Below are 24,604 nucleotides of genomic sequence, written 5' to 3'. Positions count from 1 at the left end.
TATGTATCCCCACTTCCCCTCAAATGTCTTCGTGCCCTGAGGGCAGAATAAATAAATAAATAAATAAATAAATAAATAAATAAATAATAAATAAATAAATAAATAAAAGCTGTTTTTAGCCTGTCACGGCTGAAGCGGGGACTTCAATCGTTCATAATACGCTCGTATAAATTTATTTGAGAGGCCTTTAGGCTACCACTCGGCATTTGACGTGTCACTATAGCCCAAGATCCAATTGTAAGCGTGAAGGCAAAACAAACGGGATGGAATAGGCCCACGTGGAATACCTGCCAGACAGGTGGGCGAACAGCTCAATTTCGATAGGCTCGGACTCAATTAGGTCAAGCTCTTTTTTTAGAACAAATCTCGGTCGGGGGCGAGATTGATTTGCGAGCCGCGCGGCACAGATTGCTCCCAATCTCATGCAATGTAGAGGTGTTTACAGAGTATCTTGACAGAATGCAATTACTGGCTGTTCACTGGTGGCGAGTTCATAAGTATGTTTATGGCGCTGACAAGACGTCGCAAGAAGCGCATTGCGTTGGCTCCTTTATTACGTTCTCTTGTTTACGCTTTGAAGAAGAGTGTCATTGTTAACGAAAAAAATAGTTCAGATAACGCCTGTTCAACAACAGCTTTGTGAGCCTGTACAATAGCTCGGCTCGCGTGTAAGGTTGTCACAGAATGTTTTAATGTACGAAAAAAAAAACAGAAATCATAAAACCAGATGTTAGTGAAAGACAGAACTTCGCGATTTTTTTTCTGTCTCTCTTAGCATTCACATATAACTTCCCGAACGCGGCTGTGCTGTAAAACATACGTTATAGCAATGATGAATGTACTTTATGATTTTAATTTCAAACTTGTATTCAGTCTGTGTTTTCGTACTACACACTGCCTGTTTTAGCGAAAGCAGCGCTTTTTTTTTTGTTCTGGTATTCGCTTAATGTGATATATTGTGTGCAGCTCATAGCCGGCGACGGTGCTAATAATAGGGAACGCGAAACTGGCCATGCGCTCTTGTTTCTGTGGTAAAACCGCTTTCGGCGTTTTACCGCGTAACAATGGTCGAGATATGTATACATCGTGCTATCTCGTGGTGTACACTGTACTATAGTTACCACAATCGTGCTCTTGCCTGTAAACTCTTGCCGGGCTCATATTATGGCTTTAACTTTACATGTCCTATATATAAAACTTATACGGACGTGCAATCTTTCAAAACAGAAACGTACGCTATTGGATTTCGCAGTATTAGTTATAATAGTGTACATGACAGTATATATGCATGCAACGTTGTCATTCCGATCTTAATTCGTGTAGATATCAGCATTGGCAGTGAACTATGTGGTTTAGGAAAGCTTGCTTTAACGTAGCGTATATCTACGCATATATGTTTATCAGGTACTAGCAAACTTAATTGAAGTGAACGAGCTTGTATCGAGCTTACCATTTTAAGCGATTGAGTTTCTCCACTGCGCATGTTCATTGCAGTTGATTTAACAGGATTATATTGTTAGTATACATGTTTCTTTGTATTGCGCCCGCAGATGCTGACGGCACCGACCCGAGCAACGCGGGCGTCACCGCGGGCCGCAACCTCCGGCGATGGTGCTCGGAAGACGCAGCTGGGGAGCGCCCGCCGCCCGACAACGTTCCCGAGAACGAGTATCGCATCTGGTTTCCGCGCGCCGAAGTATCCCACGAGGACTCCACCGACCGAGCTTCGAGCGACTGGCGCACCTTCCGGGAGTACCGGTACACCGAGTGCTCCCGCGCCGGTCGACTCGAAAAGACGCTGTCCGTGGACGAAGTCCACAAGCGCAAGGACTCTCCTGGTACCCTGGCCGCCGCCATCCGTCAGCCTACGTTGGCGTTCCACTGCGTCTCTTGCTCCAACGAGGATGAGCACAAAGGAGGGTCGTTGGGCGAGGAGGGAAAAGGGCGTTGCAGGATGCTTTCGTCGACCAAGAGTGAACTGTTCCGAGAGCATCGTGGTCAGCAGCTCTCGCGGCTTATAGATGAGGACCCTACTTCGTTGGAAAGGTCGCCGCAGCCGTTAGAGACGAGGAAGTCAAAGCTTTCCCAAGACCCAGAGATGGATGAGACGGGCTGCTGCAAAGTAGAAGCGCGTACGTCGTCAGTGTGCCAAACGAACACCGATAAGGTCGCCTTCGAGGGTGACGATTTGGCCAAGAAATGTAGTTCGAATGTACCGAGTTCCTATGCGGGAGGGATGGCTTCGACGCCAGCGTCGAGGTCTCCTTCGGACGGTGACTTCAAGAACGTCAGTTATCTCGCTGTGAGCGCTGGTGTACAGGACGCGAGCCTAGCGTCCGTGGACGACGAGTTTGACGACTCCAAGTGCACTTACGTGAAGGTGGATAGTGTGGACTCAGAGGTGGAGGACGAGAACGGCTTGGATGACGGGAAAGCTGTGACAGGGGCACCGTCGCCCGACGAATTGGGTTTAATAGCGGAGGAACCGGAAGATGAATTGGAAGAAACCTCCAAGATTTCTGAGGTTCGAAATTCATTTTCCACCATGACGCACGAAGCTTCAAAGGCGGAAAGTAACAGCGTACTGTCTTCAGCTAGAGAATGCCGGCCCCAGGAGTCACTGTCTTCGAAGTCCGATATTAAAGATTCGAGTAACGCAGAAGAAAAAGGAAATGGTTTGCGATTCAGTGGAAACATTGTAGACGCCACTGCTCGTTTGACTGCTGGCCTGAACGCACCGGTAGATGGACAGTCTCTTGAGTGCCATAGTGAAGACTCCAAAGACTGTGTGCTCGACAATGAAAGTGCAGGGCAGAGTAGCCACAAGCAGGATGAGCAAAAAGATAGCACTGACGCAGCACTACGTCTTGATGATTTGTCTGACGCAGAAACGAATGAAAGCGAGACAAAATCGGTGGAATCCGTTATTTTTGTGAAAGACGAGACCGTCACTTTGCCAAACACGAATGGCCAAAGCGCCAAAGAGGCGATATTAGACACTATTGTTAGATCATCCAATGTAAAAGAAAACAGTTTAGAAACCGTAGAAATGTTTGGTACCAGCGATAGGCTAAAGGAAGAGCTAATTTTGAACGAGAAGTCAAGGGACGTGGCAAAAGCACAAGAAAAGCATAGCGAGAACAAAGAAGACATTTCATTTTGTTTGAATGTCAACGACTCGATAAAAACACCTAAACACGCGTTAGTACTAGATAGTGAGTCTACCTCTAGCGCTGGCGATCACGAAACGTGCGGCGCTGAAAGCAAAAGCGAACAGTTTTTATTGCATGCAGGAGACCTTCAAGAAGCTAGACACGCCCACAAGGACCTCACTGAAAGTCTGAAAGGCATCGCACTCAAAAATGAGCACGTATTCAGCGAAGCAGGCCTCAGCCACCAAGAAGAGCTACGAAACTTTGAAGACAGCCCCGAGTTAATGAAAGATTCAGCGGTGCATACGCCCAACGTCAGTGACAGTATAGAGCAAGTATTAAAAGATGCCTCAAAGGCGAATGTTAGTTCAGTGACGTCAAAATACACATTCAACAACGAAGAGAAGGCCAGTGTTCAAGTTGGCAAGGAGCACGCTTCCACCGTAAATGAATGCGGCTGGAACGAGCCCGATCTAATCGCGAGTGAACAGCTAGAACGATCGTCGATCGATGTTCCTGAGCTGAGAGCACTCAAGTTTTCTCAGCTGCTTCAGGCAGGGACATTGACTGAAGAGTCAACGTTCGAATCTGTGACTCGTCTCACCAGTGTGGGACAAGTATCAGAGAAAACACAGGAGAGTGTTAATTCTATCACGGACGACTCGCCCTTGAGTAGGAATGTGGCTCGTACCAAAAAGGCAAGTGCTGGCGAAGATGGAGCCCAGCGTGAAAATCCAGATGTTCCAGGAGGCCTCAAGAACGGCGTCGAAAAGATTCTCAAAATTGGAGATGCGCTGAAACAAGACAGCTGTCAAAGTACAGAACTGCGCTTTTTAACAAATACAGAAGTTGAGGCGCAGAACATACTCAAGTGTTTCACGAACGATGAGGAGCCTTGGAAACGAACATCGAAAACTGTTTCAAGCTTTTTAAATGATTCAACGTTAAGGAAAAGTGTCCTGGATGATGATGTAGTGCGTGTTACTCATGACGTTGAAAAACGAGACGAACACTTAAGAGAGAGAGGATTGAAGGAATTTCGAGCAGACGTAGTAGAATGGTTCGATAAACTGGCACTCAAAGATAGTCCTGGATTTCAAGCTGAGGGAGCGTCTGTTTTTGATCACTTTCAGACGCCGAACGCAAGCGTGAATAAAATTCAAGATTACGGCGTGAATGTAGAAAAAATAGGCGTTACTGGAAATGAGGAAAACGTCCCTACTATATTGGCTGACGAGCATCATCTTTTCAAGGGGCCGCAGATCTCTTCGGTTGAAGGACAGGAAGGCATGGGAGTCATGAGTACAGTGACCAGCACTGTTCACGAGGAAAGCTCGCTATCATCTTCTATAAAAGTCAGCATGTTAAAAGACGTCATCGCACTGAACAGGACTGATGACGCAACCAGCGTCGACGATGCGTCACTTCAGGACGATAACGACCAAGGATTTGAATCTCTGCCTTGTGATCAAACACTTGATTCGCAAGACTTGAATGAAGAGCAAGTGAGACATGAATCTGGTAATGTCAAAGACAGGATGCCTTTGGCATACTGTCTGGACAATGATAGCGTGGAGAATGATAGCAACATAATCGCGGACAAATTGACCGTTTTATTGGAAGAACATGTCGGACCCGAAAAAGCCACTCCCATTAGTTCGCAACACGAAACAACAGCACAAACTTTGTCGACTGAAGCCACTGACCAGAAGAATGAAACCTCTCCCGAGCCTGATCTTCGGAGCAGAATCAGCACCGACGATGCTGACAGTGAGGGTAAAAGCGTAGAAAGTTGTGTTAATAGAATTGCATCAGACGAAAAACTTCGCCTTCTCTCGGCAACAAGCTCTGAAATTGAAAAACACGAAGAGACGAAGCTACAGGCATTACAAGAGACTTCAGGGGAGGATTATTCTGCAGTTACTGCTAAACACAGTATCACTGAGATTACAGTGTACAATGGAGACAGTAAAGGCACTCATGTCAAAGGCATACATGAAAATGCGACAAAAACATCTGACCCGCACGAAATTGAGAAATCGGCGAGTCAGCAAAACATGCAGGAGAAGGAGCAAGAAGCAGGCACGCAGAACGAAACGTCAGAAGAACTCGCAAGTGAACATTCTGGAAACCAAAGTTCCGGTGATGACAACACCAACCGGGTCAGTAAGGACATCTCAGTAAATTGCTCACAAAACATTGGAACGCCTACTGAATCTATCGAGGGAGACGAAATATTTGAAGAACTTCTAACCAAAAAACATGTCAACTGCAACAGCAGTAACGAAGTAATAGAAGCGAAAGAACAACATTTCGTGAAAGAATCAACCATAATTTCAACGCAATCTGAATCGAGTCTTCTACATGAAACATTGGAAGGACATCTGAGTGAAGAATCTGTCAATGAGAGCACCAGTCACAGCGCGATCGCCAAACTAGAGGCAGATCCATCAGAAACAACGTTGCCGAACATTGCAGGGCACAACAAGGAAAGCGAGCACAAAGAAATATCAGAGGAGTCTAGCGGTCGACGAACAACAAATTCTAGCTCCAGTGTCGTCGATGTCACTGAACCGAAGGCATTAGTTGAGGAACTTGCAGAGCATGTAGATTCTGGAGCGAGTGTGCCTAGGGAAGTGTCAGAAGGATCTGAAGGCGGACCACCATTGAGCCGGAGCACTCGTATTGAGATCACCGTAATCAAGTCTGATATACCCGTAAGAAAGATATCGGATACGATAGTGCCTAATGATGTGAGCATGCAAAGTGAATTAACCGAGGTTCGTTCAGATGAAGACCCCCCATGTCACAGCACTGGCAGCAAAGATGTTACAATGGTAGGGGACGAGGCTTCTACAAAGCTGAGGTCAAATGATTTAAGAACACAAAGTAAGAATCCTGATGATATTGCAAGTGAAAGGCCTGTGACCCACCTTACTTCTGACCAGCATGCCACTAATGTGATGCCAGATTTGTCAGCAAGTGAATTTCCGGAAATGGCAGTATCGAATGAGCTAAGAGTGCAAAGCGAAACAGTAGATGTGCTTGGAAGCGAAGAACATTCGAACCAGAGTAAGTCGAACGTCGATGTTACCGACGGGGCAGAGGAAATATCAGGCGGTGAGGTTCCAGAAATCGTAGGGATTACTGAAACGAGTGAAATAAGTGAAACGTCGGGAGAGCCAGTAAGTGAAGTGGCTGTGAATGACAAGACTAACGGACAAATAGCCAAGAAGGAACCGTTAAAAGCTGTATGCGAGTGGCCAGAGACATTATTTAACAGTGAATCGAGCGCACAAAGCAAAGCACCTGGTATACTTGCAAGCGAAGAATTCCGGAACCACGACAATACTACACTCGAGGTCACCAAAGTGGGTGAAGAGCTATCAGTTGGCGAGGTGGGGGTAACTGTGGCGTCCACTGAATCTATTTGGGAAAAGAAAACTTCGGGAGTGCCTGGAAGCAAAGAATTTGTGGAGCAAAACACGTATGAAAATATTACCGAGGTGAATCAGGACCCGTCTACGTGGGAGTTGGCAGATGAGACATTTTCCAGCGAAATGAGCGCACAGAGCAAAGCATCGGATGTACTTTCATGTGAACAACCTGAAAAACACGAGAAAGCTGATGTTGATGAGACCAAATTGAATGTAGGAGTCGCAGCCAGCGACGTTCCTAATATCGCAGCATATGCTGAGCCTGCTGAGCGAAAGGAAAAGCCAGAACAACCTGCAAGCAAAGCGCCTGAGGACGAGAACTTGAACGACATCACCAGATCGCAGCAGGACGCACCTGCATTCGAGTGGCCGGCTAGAGCTTTTTCCAGAAAATCAAGCTTGCAATTCAGAACACCCGATTCACTTGCGAGCGAAAAACCTTTCTGTGGCGATTCCGATAAAGATAACGCGAAAGCGTTTGTGAGTGAGCTTCCGAAAATATTAGTTACTTTTGACCCGGACGACAATACAATTGAGGAGTTTTTGAACGAAAAAACGTCCTGGCCTGGTGCAAGTGACACTGGAGTTACGACTAATGCATCATTTGGCGAGCTTTCAGGAACTGTGGTGTCTACGGAAACGAGTGCGCCATGTGAAACACCGGAAGTGTCTGCAAGTGAATCACATGCGAACCAAAACATTACGAAAGCAGAACTCAACATGTTTGAACCAGGTGCATCGGTAAGCGAGCCACCAGAGACTGCAGCGTTAAATGAAGCCAGCGTACAAAGTACAGCATCTGGTGAATCGTCACGTGAGAAAACTCGGAACCATATTAATGATAACTGGAACGCCACTACGGAGAGAGATATATCAGTGACAGTGCTGTCAGAGATCGTCACTACCTCCAATGAAGCTGTCACTACATGTGAAAGTCCTGAAGAGTCTGCAAGCGAAGAAGCTACGCCCCAGGATATCACTGACGATGCTTCTGAAGTGAAGGAAGAGATTGAAGCAAGCGAAGTTTCAGAGGTCACAATGACTGATGACACGAGCTTGGGACAGGGAACAACACCTGGGAACGAGGAATGTGAAGAAATAACAAAAGAAAGCAGCGGTGACAATGGCGTCATTAAAGCGAAGGTAGAAACGTCGAACGAGTTGCCAGATATCACAGTGTTGGATGAAGAATGCGTGAAAGGTAACCCAAGTGAAGACACTACGAGCAGAAAGCCTGTCAACAACAACACCAGTAACAAACAAATTGACAATTTAGACGCAAGGACATCTGAAAGTGAATCGGCAAATGTGGCACTTGGTATTGAAGTGACCCTACAGAGTGAGACAACAAAAAATCTTACTGGTGGAGAAGTTGTGCGACAAAGCGTCCATGATGATAACGGTAAAGTGGAGAAACAGATGTCATCAAACGTGCTACGAAATTTCACAGAGCCTGATAAATATAGCGTGCAAATGGAAACATCTGACAACCTTGCAACATTTATTATCGAGAACATGAACCTCAATGGTGTTGCAACTACAGAAGACAAATCAGAGACTGCAGATATGGGGTCGTCAGATATCCTGCCACCAAACAAAGATTCATCACTGGATATGGCGGCCAAAAAATCTGCGAGCGAAGAAAATTTACCAAAGACTAAGAGAGATGTTGAAATCACAACAATCAATGAGAATATGCCAATAAGCAGAGTGCCAGAGATCAGTATGCCTAGCGAACCCATCTTACTAAGTAAATTGCCTCCCGAGCTGACAAGTCATGTTGGTGCCAACGAAAGCATCATTATTCAGGAAATCACTCATGTGAATGCAGGTAAATCCGCAAAAGAAACGCCAGAGGTCGCAACGCCAAATGAAGCGTGTGTGAAAATCGGAGTAACAGAACAACTTACGAGCAAGGAAAATTCACACCGAATGAGTGTCGATAACGAACACATCAAAACAAAGCTCAAGACATCAGCAAGTTTCTTGCCAGAGATCTCAGAGTCTGATAATAAGAAAGTACAAACGCCTGACGAGCTGCCTAGCGAAAAAACTGCAACCGGAGTGGCCACAGAAACCTCGGCACAGAGGCTTTTGGAACGAGATGAAACGATGAAAGGCCCTACGTCTGATGAACCCAACGAGAGTCGCTCTGAAGTCGTCGAGGCTTGCCTTGAAATCGAAACACAAAAGTATAAAAATGAGGGTATCGTCGCGGATGGTGTCGCTGCACGAGAACAAGTGGAACCTGTTAGAGAGTGTACACGAGTGAAAAGCGACATCGCGAAGAGGTTCGCAAACGCATACTCGTGCGATGAACTTGATGAAGACAATGAGACAGCCAGCACAGGCGCAGAGAGCGTGCAAAGCGATACAATGGAACTGGTGCGCTCTGATGATGCAGGGCATAGCGACAGCATCGAAGAGATTGACAAGGCCTTTAAAGACATCACTGGAGGCAGCCTTGAAGACTCTACAAATGAATACGTACAAATGAATGACTCACAGGATGTACATGTGCTGAACGAAAAGCGAGACAGCAACCGAGAAGAAACCATGGAAACAGATGTACATGACACGTCAGCAGAGCAGTTATCCCTCGATGATTTCGCTGAGGATACGAAGAAACCTAGTCTACAAACGAGCACGTCAGGAGGCTGTGTGCTGGAGACGGTCGCTGAAAAGTTCCCTGAAACCACCGAGGGTCACCACACAACGGAGCTTGCAAAATGTAGTGAAGCCGTTTCAAATAGCCTTCTTGAGGGGGCAGATGGCAGCACCTCGGAGGCTCCCAGTAAGGGTGGGTACGAGCACACGCGAGCGCCTGAAAAAAGTTCATGCGAAGCAACAGAAGGTCACGTTATTACACCAAAACAATTTGCAACCGAAGAGCTCGCTAACGTCATCAATGAATTTGAAGCTCCTTCGAGGCTGACAACTACTCGGCCAGAAGCAGGGAAAGGGGACGTGCTCGCCCCTGAAATTTCCGCAATTGAAAACACCGTCAATTCCTCAATGCCCAGCACGGCTGAAGCGTATAATTTATCTATTGCAAGTCGTTCACTGAACTATCATATTGCGCGAGAAACCAAGGACGACAGGTCGTCATTACTGGCGTATGCAGAGGAGGTTGTGTCAACCGTTCTGTCAATGTGCGTAACATATCTGGAAGAAAATGACCAGGAATGGAGGAGGACACCAGGGCTGGCGGGAAATCATTATTACGAATTGAACACTGACTTGAAAAGCCCTTCTAAACAGAAGGAGAAAGTTGTAAAAGCTACTTTGGGGGATCATGACAAAGAGCATGGAACGTCTCCTGCACATTCGGATCACCCAAACCAAGGGTCTTCTGGTGGCGAAGCCTTCGAGCCGATTGTTCCGAGACAATCTGTCTTTGAGGAAGTGGTACCGCTGGCTGACCTTGATATAAATTGGGACCCGAACCAGGCAACGCCGATTATTTCAGTTCGAGCAGAAAAGGCAGAGGGTCCAGACGAGTTGCTCAGTTCTACACCCATGAGTGAGGTGGAAAACGAAGCAGTCAGCGCGGCGCCTATTGATGAAACGGCAACAATATGCAAAATGACAGAGAATGCTGAAATCGGTGTTCCACTGAATAGCTCAGAAGACGCGGGTCTGTCGCAAGTAACCGAGGAGGAGCACGATGGCGATGCTAGTGACCACACAGTGAGTGTCTCCAAAGCGTTAGCTGCCGACGCTGGATCGAGTGAGAATCAGAGTTCCACTTACGGAAGGAATAGGAATCTATTTCCAGACCAAGTTGCAGGGCAGTCTGACCAATCAGAGAGGATGCAGAGGGAAGAAGCAAAACCAGTGGCAGCAGGGATAGTCGATGCAGCCAGCTGTGAAAGACCCAAAAAAGTGTCAGAGACACGGCTAGATTCCGCCGAGAGTTGGAACAAGGACGAGAGCGAAGAACCTGAGCACAGGATTGTTACGATGGAACCTTTAAAAAATCAAGAAAGTCAGCTGAATGAATACTTGTTTACGGAAAGTGCCACCCGTGTCATTGAAAAGAGCTCCGGACATTCACCATCCGAGAACAAAGCACGGAGTGGTGATCAAGGTGAAGAAACGGAAGAGGCCGAGCACGAAACGGCAGCCAACAGTTTTAGCGAGTCTTCCTTGACAACAGTTTCTGTGAAAACAGAAGATCCGGCAGAACGCTTGTCGGAGTATTCCACGACAGCTAGCGAGCAGGAATCGGACACTGTTCCAGCCGACGAAGTAAACAAAGACAACTCCGGTGCTTCGAACATATGTGAGGCTGATCCGGAGAATGTACTGAATAACCAATTTAATGAAACACGTTCACTTAGTACACAACACACTGTTACCGGCTCGAATAACAACACTGAAGAAGGTCACCAAGAAGCTACAAGTCAGTCAGAAACCTTTCAAGAACCAGCAGGGCAATCTGTCATTTCACGTAATGCAGAAGGTGGCCATGAGGAATGCGATATCAGCGAAGAAGCTAAGAAAACTATTGTACCTGACAGCCTCGACATGTCTTCGCAAGACGTGTATACACAAGTGGCTTCGAATGACGAAGAAAACAAAACAAGTGAACTTTGTGTAGATACAAACGATTACGGCTCCGTGAGGCAAAACGAAAGATATATTTTCAAGCACGAAAGTGCAACGGCAGTAGACAACGACATGGAGAGTTTCGGTGCTCTGAGCACTGTGTACGAAAGCTCGCTAGAGTACGTTAGGTGTAACACGGACGAACACATTAGTGATAGTGAATTCAGCAAGACTGTAAGTGGCGATTATGACACTGTTTGCGAAGCAACGAATTCAAAGACGGTTTCCTTCAAACATAGCACAAAAATAGGCGACATGTTCGAAATAGGAAAACATAGCGACGAGCAAAAGTCCCAACAGAACTTCAAGGAATCAGTGCACTTTCTATCCAATGCCGGCGGTAAAAACGAAAGTGTTCGGGACATCGCAAAGGCGATCAATGACCCAGCTGTAGCCCCGGCCTTCGTCCATGAAAAACCAGCTGATCCGATAGGCAAACATGTTGACAGCAACTATTTGATTGCTAATGAAATACAGATAGATACCCAAAAGAAAAAAGAGACGAATGTTTCAGAGGCCTCTCATGGCTGGGCAAATACAAGGGAAGCCAGCAAAAAGAACGCTGCAGTGATTAAAGATATGGACGTTCCACTTCGATCGCGAGAAGTGGGCGAAAAACAAAACATTCTGCAGTCTAACAGTAGTCAATATGTAACCAAAGATACTTCGGATGAAAAGGCACCACGTGGTCTCAGAACTAGAAGCCTGGATGAGGAGTACACGGAAAGACAAGAAAAGGAGCGGCATGGTCTCAAAGCAAGAAGCTTGGACGAGAACATAAAGCAATACGCTACTGCAATCAGGGACGACAGCACGGATAGTGTCATTCCGGAAGTACACAAAACCAATATTGCAAACTCTCACGAGTCGCTGCAGAAAAATCGTATGGCACCGGAACAAGATGAAGTTGCAACCATGGACTTCTCCGACGAAGACGATCGTTTTCCAGAAGACATGAGAGCGCATGAGGTCGTCGTTTCTGTGGACGTGCATGAAGTACCAGTACTTCATAACTGGGACGACATAGAAAGTGCTGAAGCTGCGAAGGAAGATGCATGTGGGAAAACCTTCTTAAATAGTCGTTCTGTAGTAACTACTACAGAGGTAGCCAACAGAGAAGACAAAAATGGCACTGAAGAAACAAATCCTTCTCAGCAGAATGTAGAAGTTCAAGGGCAAAAAGCTGAAGTTGGTGCCAACAACCCCAGTGCGATGGCCACTCCAGAAAAAGTTAAGAATTCGAATGCTGAAAGCTTATCTGGTGAACTACAGCGGACCATAGGAGCTATAAAAACGGCAGTGATGGTGCACGATGAAACGAATTTGGAAGCTCTGGAATGCAGTGAAGACCTTCTGCAAAGTGTGGCCACAGAAGCAGACTTTCCTAGTGACATTTATGAAAACGCTGATGATGACACTGACGGTGGGATTGGCGACACCAACGGTGAACAACCAGCAACGGGCCTACGAGCAGTGTCGGATGATGTTTTGATAACGCACAAAGATCTGCGAGTATCCCCTGAAAAGCACGATTGCCTTAACCAAGTGGATGCATCGAAGGAAGTTAAACAGCGCGGTGAGGACACAGAAGAACAGCGCAAGAGTTCGTCCACTGACACTGTCGAAGGCATGAAAGTGCCCGACCACATTCGAAGCCCATCTAACAAGTCAAGCACCGAAAGTGAATCAGTGTCACAAGAACAACACATCGTGTCAAACGGTGGTTTGAAATATGCCGTAGAAGATTTTATTAGGTTGATTTCGTCAGATGGTAACGACATTCAGACCTCCAAGAAGAAAGGAGATGAGAAGAGTAGAATTCACGATGCAGCCGATGATAACGTCGATGCCGAAGCTGGTGAAGCTCAAGGGGGTGAAAAAAATGGGGAGCATAAGGCAGCCGATGACAAAGAAGGCCGCAAGGCCGACAAAGACGATCAAGAGGACAGCCTGAAGACGGATTCTAGCGAGAGCTTCGACCTTTCAGCAGCGGGCGCAGGAGACATTGATAGCGGATCACGAAAGGTAAAAGAGAATACAACCCACAATGTCACTGAAGCCGTCGAACAGTCCGAACGAACTGAAGGTGGAGCCACCGGAGACCGAGTCCGATCAACCAGAATATTCCAGAAGACCATTAAGCGTACCGAATCCACTCGAACTGTGCGTAAGACGCGTTCTTTCTTGCCGTACACGAAGTGGATTAGGGGTGAGACTCGCCAACGAGATCGACAGGAGACGCGGGACGAGGACGATGCCATGGAACCCGTAGAAGAGGCGCTCGTAGTGCCTTACCAATCCTTTCCTGCGATGTCAATTCCTCGGATGGGCCTTTGCCCGATGCCCGAGTCGTCTCCCGGCAACGTATGCAGTGTAGCTGTCCAGGCGTTCCCGAGCGTCGTCGATCAAGGGGTGCAGGTCGAGTTTGACGAGCCCGACTGCATCACCAGGCTTGTAGAGCTCCAAATCGTAAGTCTATTGTGACATTCTACATTGTATTTGAAGCGATTAGAGGTTGTGAAGAAGAAGAAGCGAGAGAAAGTGTTCATTAAAGCAAGGGAGAGAGCCAGTCTGAGCAAGTATATTTTGGCAGCAAATGCTTCCCTCAAAGCAAGTGACTTCAAATAATTTCTTCATAGATAACGAAGGCATCAGCACCTGTTCTTCAATCTCACAGTAACTGCATGAGCCAAAGTCAGATTACTTCTAGAGGTTTAACAATAGATGGGGAAATCAGCATTTTGTGGCTTTGTTTTGCGGGCATGCATTCTAGAAGTTGATGGTCGCGCGTTGAACGTTTTAGCACAGCAGGATTGTCTCGCTGTTTCATGTCAGGATGACATGCCTCGAGTCGCAATGGCGTTTTATAGCATGCCCTAGTCGACAACAATCTTTGGGAAACTACTCGCACTCATAGCCAACACTCAGATGGTCGAGCTTAGGTTATTCGATGTGACTGTGCATCTTGCGTTTAGTGACTTGCCAGCGTATATATAGTGGCGTAACACGTAATTGAGCGCCATGCTGTACGGGGCTTGCTGTTGCTGTCGACACTAAAATAATGTTCAGATTTGTATTCTCGCCTACATACGTAACAGAAATCTACTGCTGTGCTTCTCAGGCCATGAACGAGCAAGAGGAGGTCCGTCGTCAGGACATGAAGGCTGCCTGTGAACTTGTCGAAAAACTAGAAGCGATGCAGCTCTCCGAGTCACTCATGAGGACACAGGTAAGCTCAGAAAGTGTTGCGGAAGTTTCCGCGTGCTTGTATGCATTTCTGTCTGATTGGATTTGGAGAGAGAGAAAGAGAACGAAAAATTCGACCGGGCTGTTAAAGTACAGGTAACGCAGGCAGGCAGGTGTAAGTCCTGGTTTAACGTAGGGCCGTACCAGAATTTTTTTTTTGCGGGAGGTGTTTATTTGTAGAACGGCTAACTTTTGGCAGCTAGTGGTAGATGTAAACACGTGTAAATACTTTACTATTACGCGAAAAGTTAAATCACAAAAAATTTTGGGGTAGATCAAAACCTCCTGAGACCCCTCTCCCCCACAATAATTCCGTCTGTACGTGAAACCAGAGCAACATTGATGTGGCCCTGGTTTCTCGTACAGACGGACTCGTTGGCTGTGATGTTTCTCTGCCAAGCAGGAGAGCATGTGCTTGTTTCATGGCAACCGCATTTCAGTGTGGTTAAAATGCTGAAGCGCTGAGAGAGAAAGAGAGAGAGAACACAAGAAGAAGAAAGGCAGGCAGGTTAGCGTCCGGTTTGCTACCCTGCTCCGGGGATAAGGGAATGGAAATTAAGAAAAGAAATACAGGAGAGTACAAGGAGAGCACGTACGGAGTAAATTCAGTCAGTCACTGAGGCCAGAGCTGCTCTGACAAATATGACTGCATCGTTCAGACAGGCGACTGGGAAATTGCGGTCGTGGGTTATGCGTGGGGACTAGTAAAACGCTGAAAACACTGGATTGAAAACCTCCAGCAGTTTCAGGGCAGTTTGGGCTGTCGGAGTATTTAGCTTATTCGAAATCATAAATATGGTGTCCTGAAGAGATTGTGGCGTCGCAGGGATGTATGTCCTGGTCTTTTTAGGACAATAAAAAACACACCAGCTGGTCACATTAATTTCCAAGTTGTCGACTGCGGCGTGCCTCGTAACCACATCCTGACTTGGCATGGAAGACACCCCCCCCCCCCCCCCGCCCCCGAGACCGAATTTGTAAAAATATTTGGCAGATCCCACGTACTGTGGGAATCGACGATGTGCTAAGAATGCGGAGGGAAGGTGACCGTGTTGTAATTCTTTTACTGAGCGACACGTTATGAAATAACGCTAAATATGTGTACAAGTGTTGCACTTAGACATATGTTGAACAATTGCAGGTGTTTATATAACCAGTTGTTCGCACTTGCGCAACGATGCGAACAGGAACACGAGTATTAGCAACACCAGAAGCGGTAAGTAGATATGAAGCGCTGGTTCTCGCGAGAATGGTAGCCCTGGACCCTGCTCATGAATCTACTTCAGTGGATGGCACCTAACCACAGTTGACGTCAACCCGACTTGACGGGTTTATTATAGGCGTACATATGTAACGTCTATAAAATTGGATATTCTGCTCTGCAACCACCATTCACGCCTTATGAACACTGGTGTCATTTTGAAAAATAGTTCCGACACCTGCCATGGCTCTGTGGAAGAATGTTTCATTGCCACGCAGTATGCTGTGGTGGGTGGAAATGATGGGGCCCTGACATTTATTCTTTGCAATCGTTGGGTCATCGGTTCCGATGTGAGCTTTTTCCTAACACTCTCGGATTAAAGTTACCCATGTGTGTTCTCGTCAGTCCTGGGTAGATACTTAGCGTGAATCACTTGGGCGCCCCGCCGCGGTGGTCTATAGTGGCTAAAGTACTCGGCTGCTGACCCGCACGTCGTGGGGTCGAATCCCGGCCGCGGCGGCTGCATTTTCGATGGAGGCGAAAATGCTGTAGGCCCGTGTGCTCAGATTTAGGTGCACGTTAAAGAACCCTGGGTGGTCAAAATTTCCGGAGCCCTCGACTACGGCGTCTCTCATAATCATATGGTGCTTTTGGGACGTTAAACGCCACATATCAATCATTTGTTTCTCATACCCGCATATAAGTGGCACATACCCACCCGCGGGTATATGGCTCTGTTTGGCTGAAAGTGTTTACGATGTACGCGACGGGTTTGTGACATTATTCATGTCTTAACCAGCACGTCATATTCCTCAAATGTGATTTTAATTTTCCTGACATCATCTGGTCTCATTCGATCCCTTTTTCTAACCCCTCAACGGCTGAAGCCAATCGGTTCGTTTCAGTTTGCTCTGACTTCGGCTTATCCCAGATAGTCAAACTTCCAACACGTGTAACAAAAAACAAATCATCACTCCTTGATCTGATTCTAACGACATCAACTGATAAAGTTTCTACAGTAACACACATGCCAGGGCTGAGCGATCACGACATCTTGCTCTTCACGATTACAACACCTCATCAAAAGATAAAGCGACAGCGGAAAAAGATTCGAAATTATAAAAAAGCTAATTATGAGGCCATCAACAATGAACTGTGCCTGTTTCTGGCCACTTTTTTACCTAGTTATCTAGAACGCTCCGTCGAAACTAACTGGTTCATTTTAAAAAATAAAATCGGTGAGCTAATAACCAAATATGTCCCCCTTCGGACTGTTTACGCTAACAATAAATCACCATGGTATAGTACATATTTGAATCGATTATCCAATAAGAAAAAACGTTTATTCCGCACAGCTAAACTTCACTCAACACCGTCTCATTGGCTAACATACAAAAACGCTGCAAGCTCATATCTCATAGCACTAAAATCAGCCAAAGTCTCCTTCCTTAAATCCACGCTTCCAAACTTAATACAGGCTAACCCAAAACGCTTTTGGGAGATTATCCGGGGAAATGCTCATAAAAATGGTATATCACTGCTGACAAGTTCTGGGGGCCCTGTACCGGAGCATATGTGTTCTACTCTGCTCAATGAAACTTTCGCTTCGTCATTCTCATCACCTAACCTTCCCGGTCCGATGCCTGAGATCCATCCTACTCAATACCACTCAATGCATCCCATAATCTTCAACTCCACTGGTATCAAAAGCATCATTCAGAAACTAAAATCTAAAGCATCATGCGGGGTAGACGAAATCAATGCAATCTTTTTAAAAAACACTGCCGAATATTGCTCAATCATACTAGAACATATTTACTCGCAATCTTACAACTCGGGTACCTTACCGTTTGACTGGAAAACTGGCAGAGTCATCCCTATTTACAAATCAGGACCATCCCATGACCCACAAAATTATAGACCGATTTCTCTTACATCAGTGCCTTGCAAAGTTATGGAGCATATAATTTACACACATCTGGTTAATTTTCTCGAACATAACAACTTCTTCACAGCTTCGCAGCATGGATTTCGCAAAAACTTTTCCTGTGACACTCAGCTCATAGCCTTCACTCATTTTCTCCACTCTAATCTAGATGGCGGTTTTTTAACAGATTGTATATTTCTCGACTTCTCTAAAGCATTCGACAAAGTGAACCATGCACTGCTACTTCATAAACTAAGCGTTCTAAACATCGACACAGCTGTAATTAATTGGATTCGCGCCTTTCTAACATCACGTGTTCAGTTTGTAGCCGCTAACGACGTTAACTCCTCATTGATTCCTGTTGATTCTGGTGTCCCGCAAGGGTCTGTGCTTGGTCCCTTATTATTCCTAATCTATATTAATGATTTGCCTACTAATGTCTCTTCGAAAATATGCCTGTTTGCAGATGACTGCGCCTTGTATAGAAAGGTGACGGATGCCGCAGACATTTCACTAATTCAGGAAGATCTTAATAACATAACTAAATGGTGTCAATTATGGCGTATGGAATTAAACGTTAGAAAATGCAAAAGTATGAGGATTTCCAGTGCTGAAGTGACTTCCCCTACTTACACACTTAATAACATCCCACTAGAATGCGTAACATCGTACAAATACTTGGGTGTCCATATTACCAATAACCTTTCATGGAAAACTCATATTGATTACATAGCCACCAAGGCCACTAGCACATTAGGATATTTTCGCCGGAAGTTTCCTCAAGCGCCATCTTCATTAAAACTACTACTGTACACAACTTTCATTCGTCCGAAGCTTGAGTATGCATCGTCAGTATGGGACACCGGATATCAGAACCACATAAAATTACTAGAAAAAATACAAAATCGCTCAGTCCGTTTCATTTTAAACAATTACCAAAGAACTGCGAGTGTTACTAACATGAAAGACATTCTACACCTTCCATTGCTATCACATCGCCGAAAACTATCTCGACTCTATCTTTTCCATAAAATCTACTACCACAATTCATATTTACATTCTATGCTTCTTCAGCCACCGCCGTACATTTCATCCCGCATCGACCATCGCCAAAAGGTAAACATTCCACACAGCAACACCGTCGGCTTTTCACACTCATTTCTCCCCACAACGACCAGAGACTGGAACAATCTGCCTGCATCACTCACAAGCATAACTAACACCAATAATTTCAAAATCGCACTTCGAAGTTTCATTTCGAGTTAACATCGTTCAGTGTTTGTTTCATACCTTTAATTTTTTTCTTTTTTTATATGTTTCCCTTTTGTTGCTATGCTTCTCGTATTCTAGTTTTGCGAGTGGCTACTTTTTGTACATTATGTGTTTTTTTTTTTTTTTTCATTATATCTCTTTTGGCAGTGCATCCAATGATAAAATCTTGTAATTCTTCCAGGACAGTCCAGTGTTTTGATTCCTGTGTTATTCATTTTGGTTCATTGGCCTTTGTTCTTGTAACTGATATTTGTTTAAAGTGTCATCGTGATAATTCATTTCTGTATTTTTAAAACTATAACCAAGTTATTATTACGTGTTAACTTTCTTTGCCCCTCCCCTCTTCAATGTACGTTTGTACCCTGAGGGTATTTGAAATAAATAAATAAAAAAATCATCATTCACTTTCATACTAATTTTAGTTCATGGCAAGCTAAGAGGGTGATCACGAGAACACTCAGACGTAAGTGGATAGATAGATAGATAGATAGATATATATATAGATAGATAGATAGATAGATAGATAGACAGATAGATAGATAGATAGATAGATAGATAGATAGATAGATAGATAGATAGATAGATAGATAGATAGATAGATAGATAGATAGATAGATAGATAGATAGATAGATAGATAGATAGATAGATAGATAGATAGATAGATAGATAGACTGGCAGATTAGATAGATAGATAGATAGATAGATAGATAGATAGATAGATAGATAGACTGGCAGATTAGATAGAAAGAAAGAAAGATAGATAGATAGATAGATAGATAGATAGATAGATAGATAGATAGATAGATAGATAGATAGATAGATAGATAGATAGATAGATAGATAGATAGATAGATAGATAGATAGACTGGCAGATTAGATAGAAAGAAAGATAGATAGATAGATAGATAGATAGATAGATAGATAGATAGATAGATAGATAGATAGATAGATAGATAGATAGATAGATAGATAGATAGATAGATAGATAGATAGATAGATAGATAGATAGATAGATAGATAGATAGATGTCAAAAGTGCTTGCAGTACACAAACAAATGTTTCGCTGAGAATATTATGTCGTCTCTTTGTCATCGGATGGTTTGCACAGGCTAGCATGGGTGATTCTGGTAAGCAGAATTACAGGCATACTTTGATCGTGGCTCCCGTGGTGATTCAATCCCTCGCTGTGTGAACGTTGCCTATTTCCCTTCTCGTGTCTCAGCTCCGTGCCATGGACGCCGAGCGGCGGGAGCAGAGTGCTCGCGAGGCCCGCCTTCGGGACGAACTGACCGCGTGGCAGGAGACGGTGCAGCAGCAGCAGCTCCTGCTGCAGCAGCTCAAGGAAGACCTGGACGACACCGAGGACACGCTGGCCGCTCAGAGGCAGGAGGCCAACAGGCTGCGGGAGCAGATGCTCGGTGGGTTTGGCGTTGCACTATACAGAACATTTTACAGGCGCGTTACATAATTACAAGCGGCCCCCGAAAGAACTTTGGTCCACTCGTGCGCGGGGTTTTCTACTGGAGGGGGTGGGTGACGTTCTAGCGCAGTGTCTCTCCTTCAACGCCCCCCTCCCCGAGCTGGTGAACTACAGAAAAAAAAAGAGCACCGCATTGGATGCGAAAATGAAAATGACGCGATAGCTCGTCATGAATGTCTGGCGTTGGTCTCCGGTTTTTCAGGACCAAGGTGAGAAGTAAACAGCTTTTTCAATGCAACATCAGGAATCCATGGTCAAGTTACTGTAGCTTCAACCTTACGATAGTTATAGCGCGAGAACGGAACGATGACCCAGAGACAAGAAGGACACGAAGGACACGAGCACCTTCGTGTCCTTCTTGTCTCGTTGTCGTCGTTCTGTTCTCGCGCTATAACTATCATCATGTCATACTAACTACCCCAAGCTGCCACACTTCAACCTTACACATTGGCCAAAGACCTGAAATGTCCGACATAGCAAACGTATGCAGCAGAATTGTTGTTCCCCTTTAGTCTATAAGGTCTCTTACCACCCCGCGCATACCCATGAGTCCAATGTTTTGCAAGCAAACAGCTCTCGAGTATATGCATCAGGCTAAATAGTCGGGAGTAAAGGCGGGTTCTCTAGTTCTAGAAACGCCCCTCCGTAAGTTATAGAAAAGAAACGCTCTCCATGTTTGTAGTGCAGATAACTGTGCTTCTTTTATGGTTGGTACAGGGAAAATACGTTTTGTACTTGTGACTATACCTACATCTGGAAAATGTCTACACATTATTGGGGGGTTCCGTTCTACAGCACAAGTGGCGTCCGTCATTTTATATTTTCGTGCTCACGTAATGACTGTAGTGAACACCGGATGCCTGCCGACGTCATTTCGTGCTTAGGCAACACGAACAGAGAACGTTGTGCATGTATCGGTAGCTGCATGAACACTGTGCGTCTGCGGTTAACAGTTCGGTAGTTGAAAATGCACAAACTGACGCGTTCACATTATGCTCACGTGTCATTTCCGCAGCATGGACACACCCATAACGGAGCTCTCTATGTACCAACTGACCCTATTCACCACTCTCTTTCACACGCCGTGGCCTGGAGGTTAAGGGTAATGGACGGGTGGGCAGGCCCACGATTGCCGTTGAGTGGGTATTCGAAGGAGCCAGAATTCAAGCTAAACGCAGCCGAAGTAGCCACACCGTTGTTGTTTGTCCCCCTAGAAACCAAATAGAACAGAAGCAGTATCATGAGCGCAATTGTTATCATTAAACACTGGATATTACAGTTTTGAATAATCAAGATCAAAGAAATAAACGCGCAGTGTCTCCCCCCCCCCCCTAGTTTGATTTTTAAGTCACAAATAGGTTGCGAATGAGTGAATAAATTATAATAAATGCAGTGCACTTGCCTATAGTTTATACGTAATAGATAGATTTCTTGCGAGATACAGAGCGATATTGGAATATATCAGACAACAACTTCATCTCAAACAGCTTCATCGTCAAGCAACTTCATGACTCCGTCTTTGCACGCCTGCGGCGAGTTGCTTTGGTGCCTTTATTCTGCCAATGTATACGGAAGGACGCTACGCACGTCGTTTGACAGGACAAGAACAAGATGCTTAGAAGGAGGGTATATTACCTGCAAATAAGTAAAAGATTGGCTACTTTACGACGCAAAGCTGGAATTTTCGGTGCCAGGCGGGGTCGTAAATTAGTCAGCTTGGTGCAAAGTAGCCACCAACAGCAAGGCAGCAAGACAGTACCCATGTTTTCAGTAATCCATCGTTCAGTATGGAAGGTGCCGTAAGATCACATCAGGAGAGGCGCTGGAGAATGAGGCAGCACGAAATGCATGCTTTTTTTTTCTGCGGGTGATGTGCTCGACAGCGTTGCGACATCACGGTCGTCAAGTGAGGTACTTTCGCGCTGCTGCCCGGATTCATTATTTTCTGTTTTCACGCAATGAACTGGCTGACGACGTATGTACGAACTTCTTCGATGCTATATTCACGGACAATTTTTTTCTGGCAATTAAGTGGGGGCTACAGAGCCAAATCGCGTGTTTCCTGCCGCTAATGAATGTAGTCACGCAACTGCATCCGTTTTCTCTGCGTGGGATATCAGAAATGTGCCTTTTAATTATCAGAAATGTACCTTAAATGCATCGCTGATTGCACGAAGCGACCACTTTTCATAGCGATACAATACGCGCGCCAAACCGGACTACTGCGCGTAGTGGTACATAGGCAGAAGCTCCGTGTCCCTAGCTGTCCCTTCATTGCCGACAAAGGTTGTCCGTGAGTACAGTACTCGTGTAGACCTATTAGCATTTAATAAGCATTTCAGTGCTTGTATTTGTAGACGTGCAATCTGCTTTCAATAGTTCTCCAGGAAAGCTGCGACAGTAGTCTACTCATGGTCGATGTCCTCGGGAGGGCTGACAAGGAGGTCCAGACACCTGACGGCGGCCAGCAATCCTTGTCCAGCTCGTCTCCTTACAAGGGAATCAGGTACGGTGTGGCTTGATGTGACGTGTACTGAGTTGCGCGCCGTACCTTTTCCAAACTATGCTTTTAATACGACTGACCACAGTTTTTTTTTTGGGGGGGGGGAGGGAAATATAGGACCAATTTTTTTTTCTTTTACGAATTCGAGATTTCGTGTTTTCATCGCACTAGATTAGGAACTTCGCGCACTTGTAGTTGCAGAATCGGTGTCGGACAATGCGAAACCTTCCTGCAATTTGTGTTTCCTCGCAGTTTGGGAAAGTACAGTTCGACTTGGAAGAACTGGTCAGCGGGCTCGTCCAAACAGGACAGTCAGAGAGAAAGGGAGAACTAAATCATGATCTCGAAGAAAGACAGGCAGACAACCCGATCACTTGAAACTCGAAGCGGACATTTCAGCGTCTGTATTGCAAATCAAATATTCTGACGTCTCATTTGTTTATTTCTCTGTCCCTCTTGGCGCTCGTGCAGGCTGGAAAACTCGTCGCCGATGTACCTGGACCAGCTGAGCCAGCACCGGCGACTGTCGGCCCTGGTGAGCTCACAGCTAGAGGCAACCGCCAACAGGATCGCCCAGCTGCGTAGGGAGGCCGCCGTCAACCGACCCAGGGGCTCGACGATCGACGACTACGTCCAGGACTTGGCTGTACGCACACCCGATGACCTCATTCGAGGCCCCGAAGCGTCACCGTCTGAAAGCGCTAGCGGAACGTAACAAGCATTACCCCTTTAGATGCCGCACTCTAGATGTGTGGTCGATTGGAGATTCCGTACTGGAAACTTTATGTACAGCACGCCTAGATGCATCGAATTTAACGAGAGATATGGTTAAGTTAGCATCATGCTATACTGTACGTGATCGGCTTTGTTTTTTTGTTGTTATTAGTCGTAACCGAAAGTATGATCTAGCGATAAAAAACGAGTGTTTGAACTTGAGGATGCCAAACATTATTCATGGCCGATGCCGGTGTCACAAAGCGGTAATGTAATCAGCTATGGCCTATAGAGTGCATAGACACGATAGAGTGATTGTTCCGCAAGTTATAAGATGACGTTTCCAGAGTACCTATAACACAAATCTGAATGCGTGCAATAGATGCCTAAGAAACGGCAAAATAGTAGCTTCAAAGGGAAATGAATGATATGGCTAAAAAGTTGACGGTTTTGAATCGAAGAAGGAGTTTGCAATCACGCACTTGTTTGCATGACGAAGTTTGGCCTACGCACTTGCCCGTGTCGTTGGCAAAAAATGATGCAGCACTCTTGCGAAAACGATGCTCTCTTTTACGGTTGCGATAGCTGCGGCCAAATTAAGCGTTAAAACGAATTTATTACGACAAAAAAAGTAATAAACGCGCAAAATGGAACGGGGTGCCAGCTTTTTCTGTTTAACTTTCTTACTCAGCCAGTAGGTTTGGAAAGGTGTGACATTTATTCAATGAAAAGAAGCGGTGGCGAACGCAAAAGAAACGTCACTTCTTTTTGTTCAAATGTTCTTGGAGTACTCGACTTGAAAACATAGGGTTATCTAACCTGGAGCAGTCGCTGCACCTCCTGTTGAGCTATCTCTGCGGTATATTAACACTCAGGGTAATTAATAGCTGACTGAGATAAGATATGATCCGTAAGTGTTTGAAACATCAGTGTGGACTGACTAGCATGCTGAGTAATTACATAGGGCCAACACAACGGGTCACCAATCTGGTCCTCAGCCGTTCTGTCCCACGGCTTTCGAATGAGAGGCTGCGTGATAACGCCAGAATACTTTTATAGG

The 24,604-nt window shown here is 45.5% G+C and overlaps 1 protein-coding gene across 1 annotated transcript in view; it reads left to right on the top strand.

Annotated features, from left to right (window-relative positions):
• Positions 1 to 24,604, top strand: part of LOC119172311 (uncharacterized) — a 139,957-nt gene that overhangs the window by 65,847 nt on the left and 49,506 nt on the right. The window contains exons 8-12 of the mRNA XM_037423368.2: positions 1,551 to 13,669; positions 14,322 to 14,429; positions 20,070 to 20,265; positions 22,707 to 22,833; positions 23,302 to 23,476. Of these exons, the coding sequence (XP_037279265.2) occupies positions 1,551 to 13,669; positions 14,322 to 14,429; positions 20,070 to 20,265; positions 22,707 to 22,833; positions 23,302 to 23,476 (12,725 nt within the window). The remainder of the gene's footprint in view (positions 1 to 1,550; positions 13,670 to 14,321; positions 14,430 to 20,069; positions 20,266 to 22,706; positions 22,834 to 23,301; positions 23,477 to 24,604) is intronic.

Source organism: Rhipicephalus microplus, chromosome 3, assembly GCF_043290135.1.
Source record: "Rhipicephalus microplus isolate Deutch F79 chromosome 3, USDA_Rmic, whole genome shotgun sequence".
Taxonomy (NCBI): Eukaryota; Metazoa; Arthropoda; class Arachnida; order Ixodida; family Ixodidae; genus Rhipicephalus; species Rhipicephalus microplus.
Note: the sequence above shows the minus strand (reverse complement) of the source record. Positions and strands in the feature narration are given on the sequence as shown.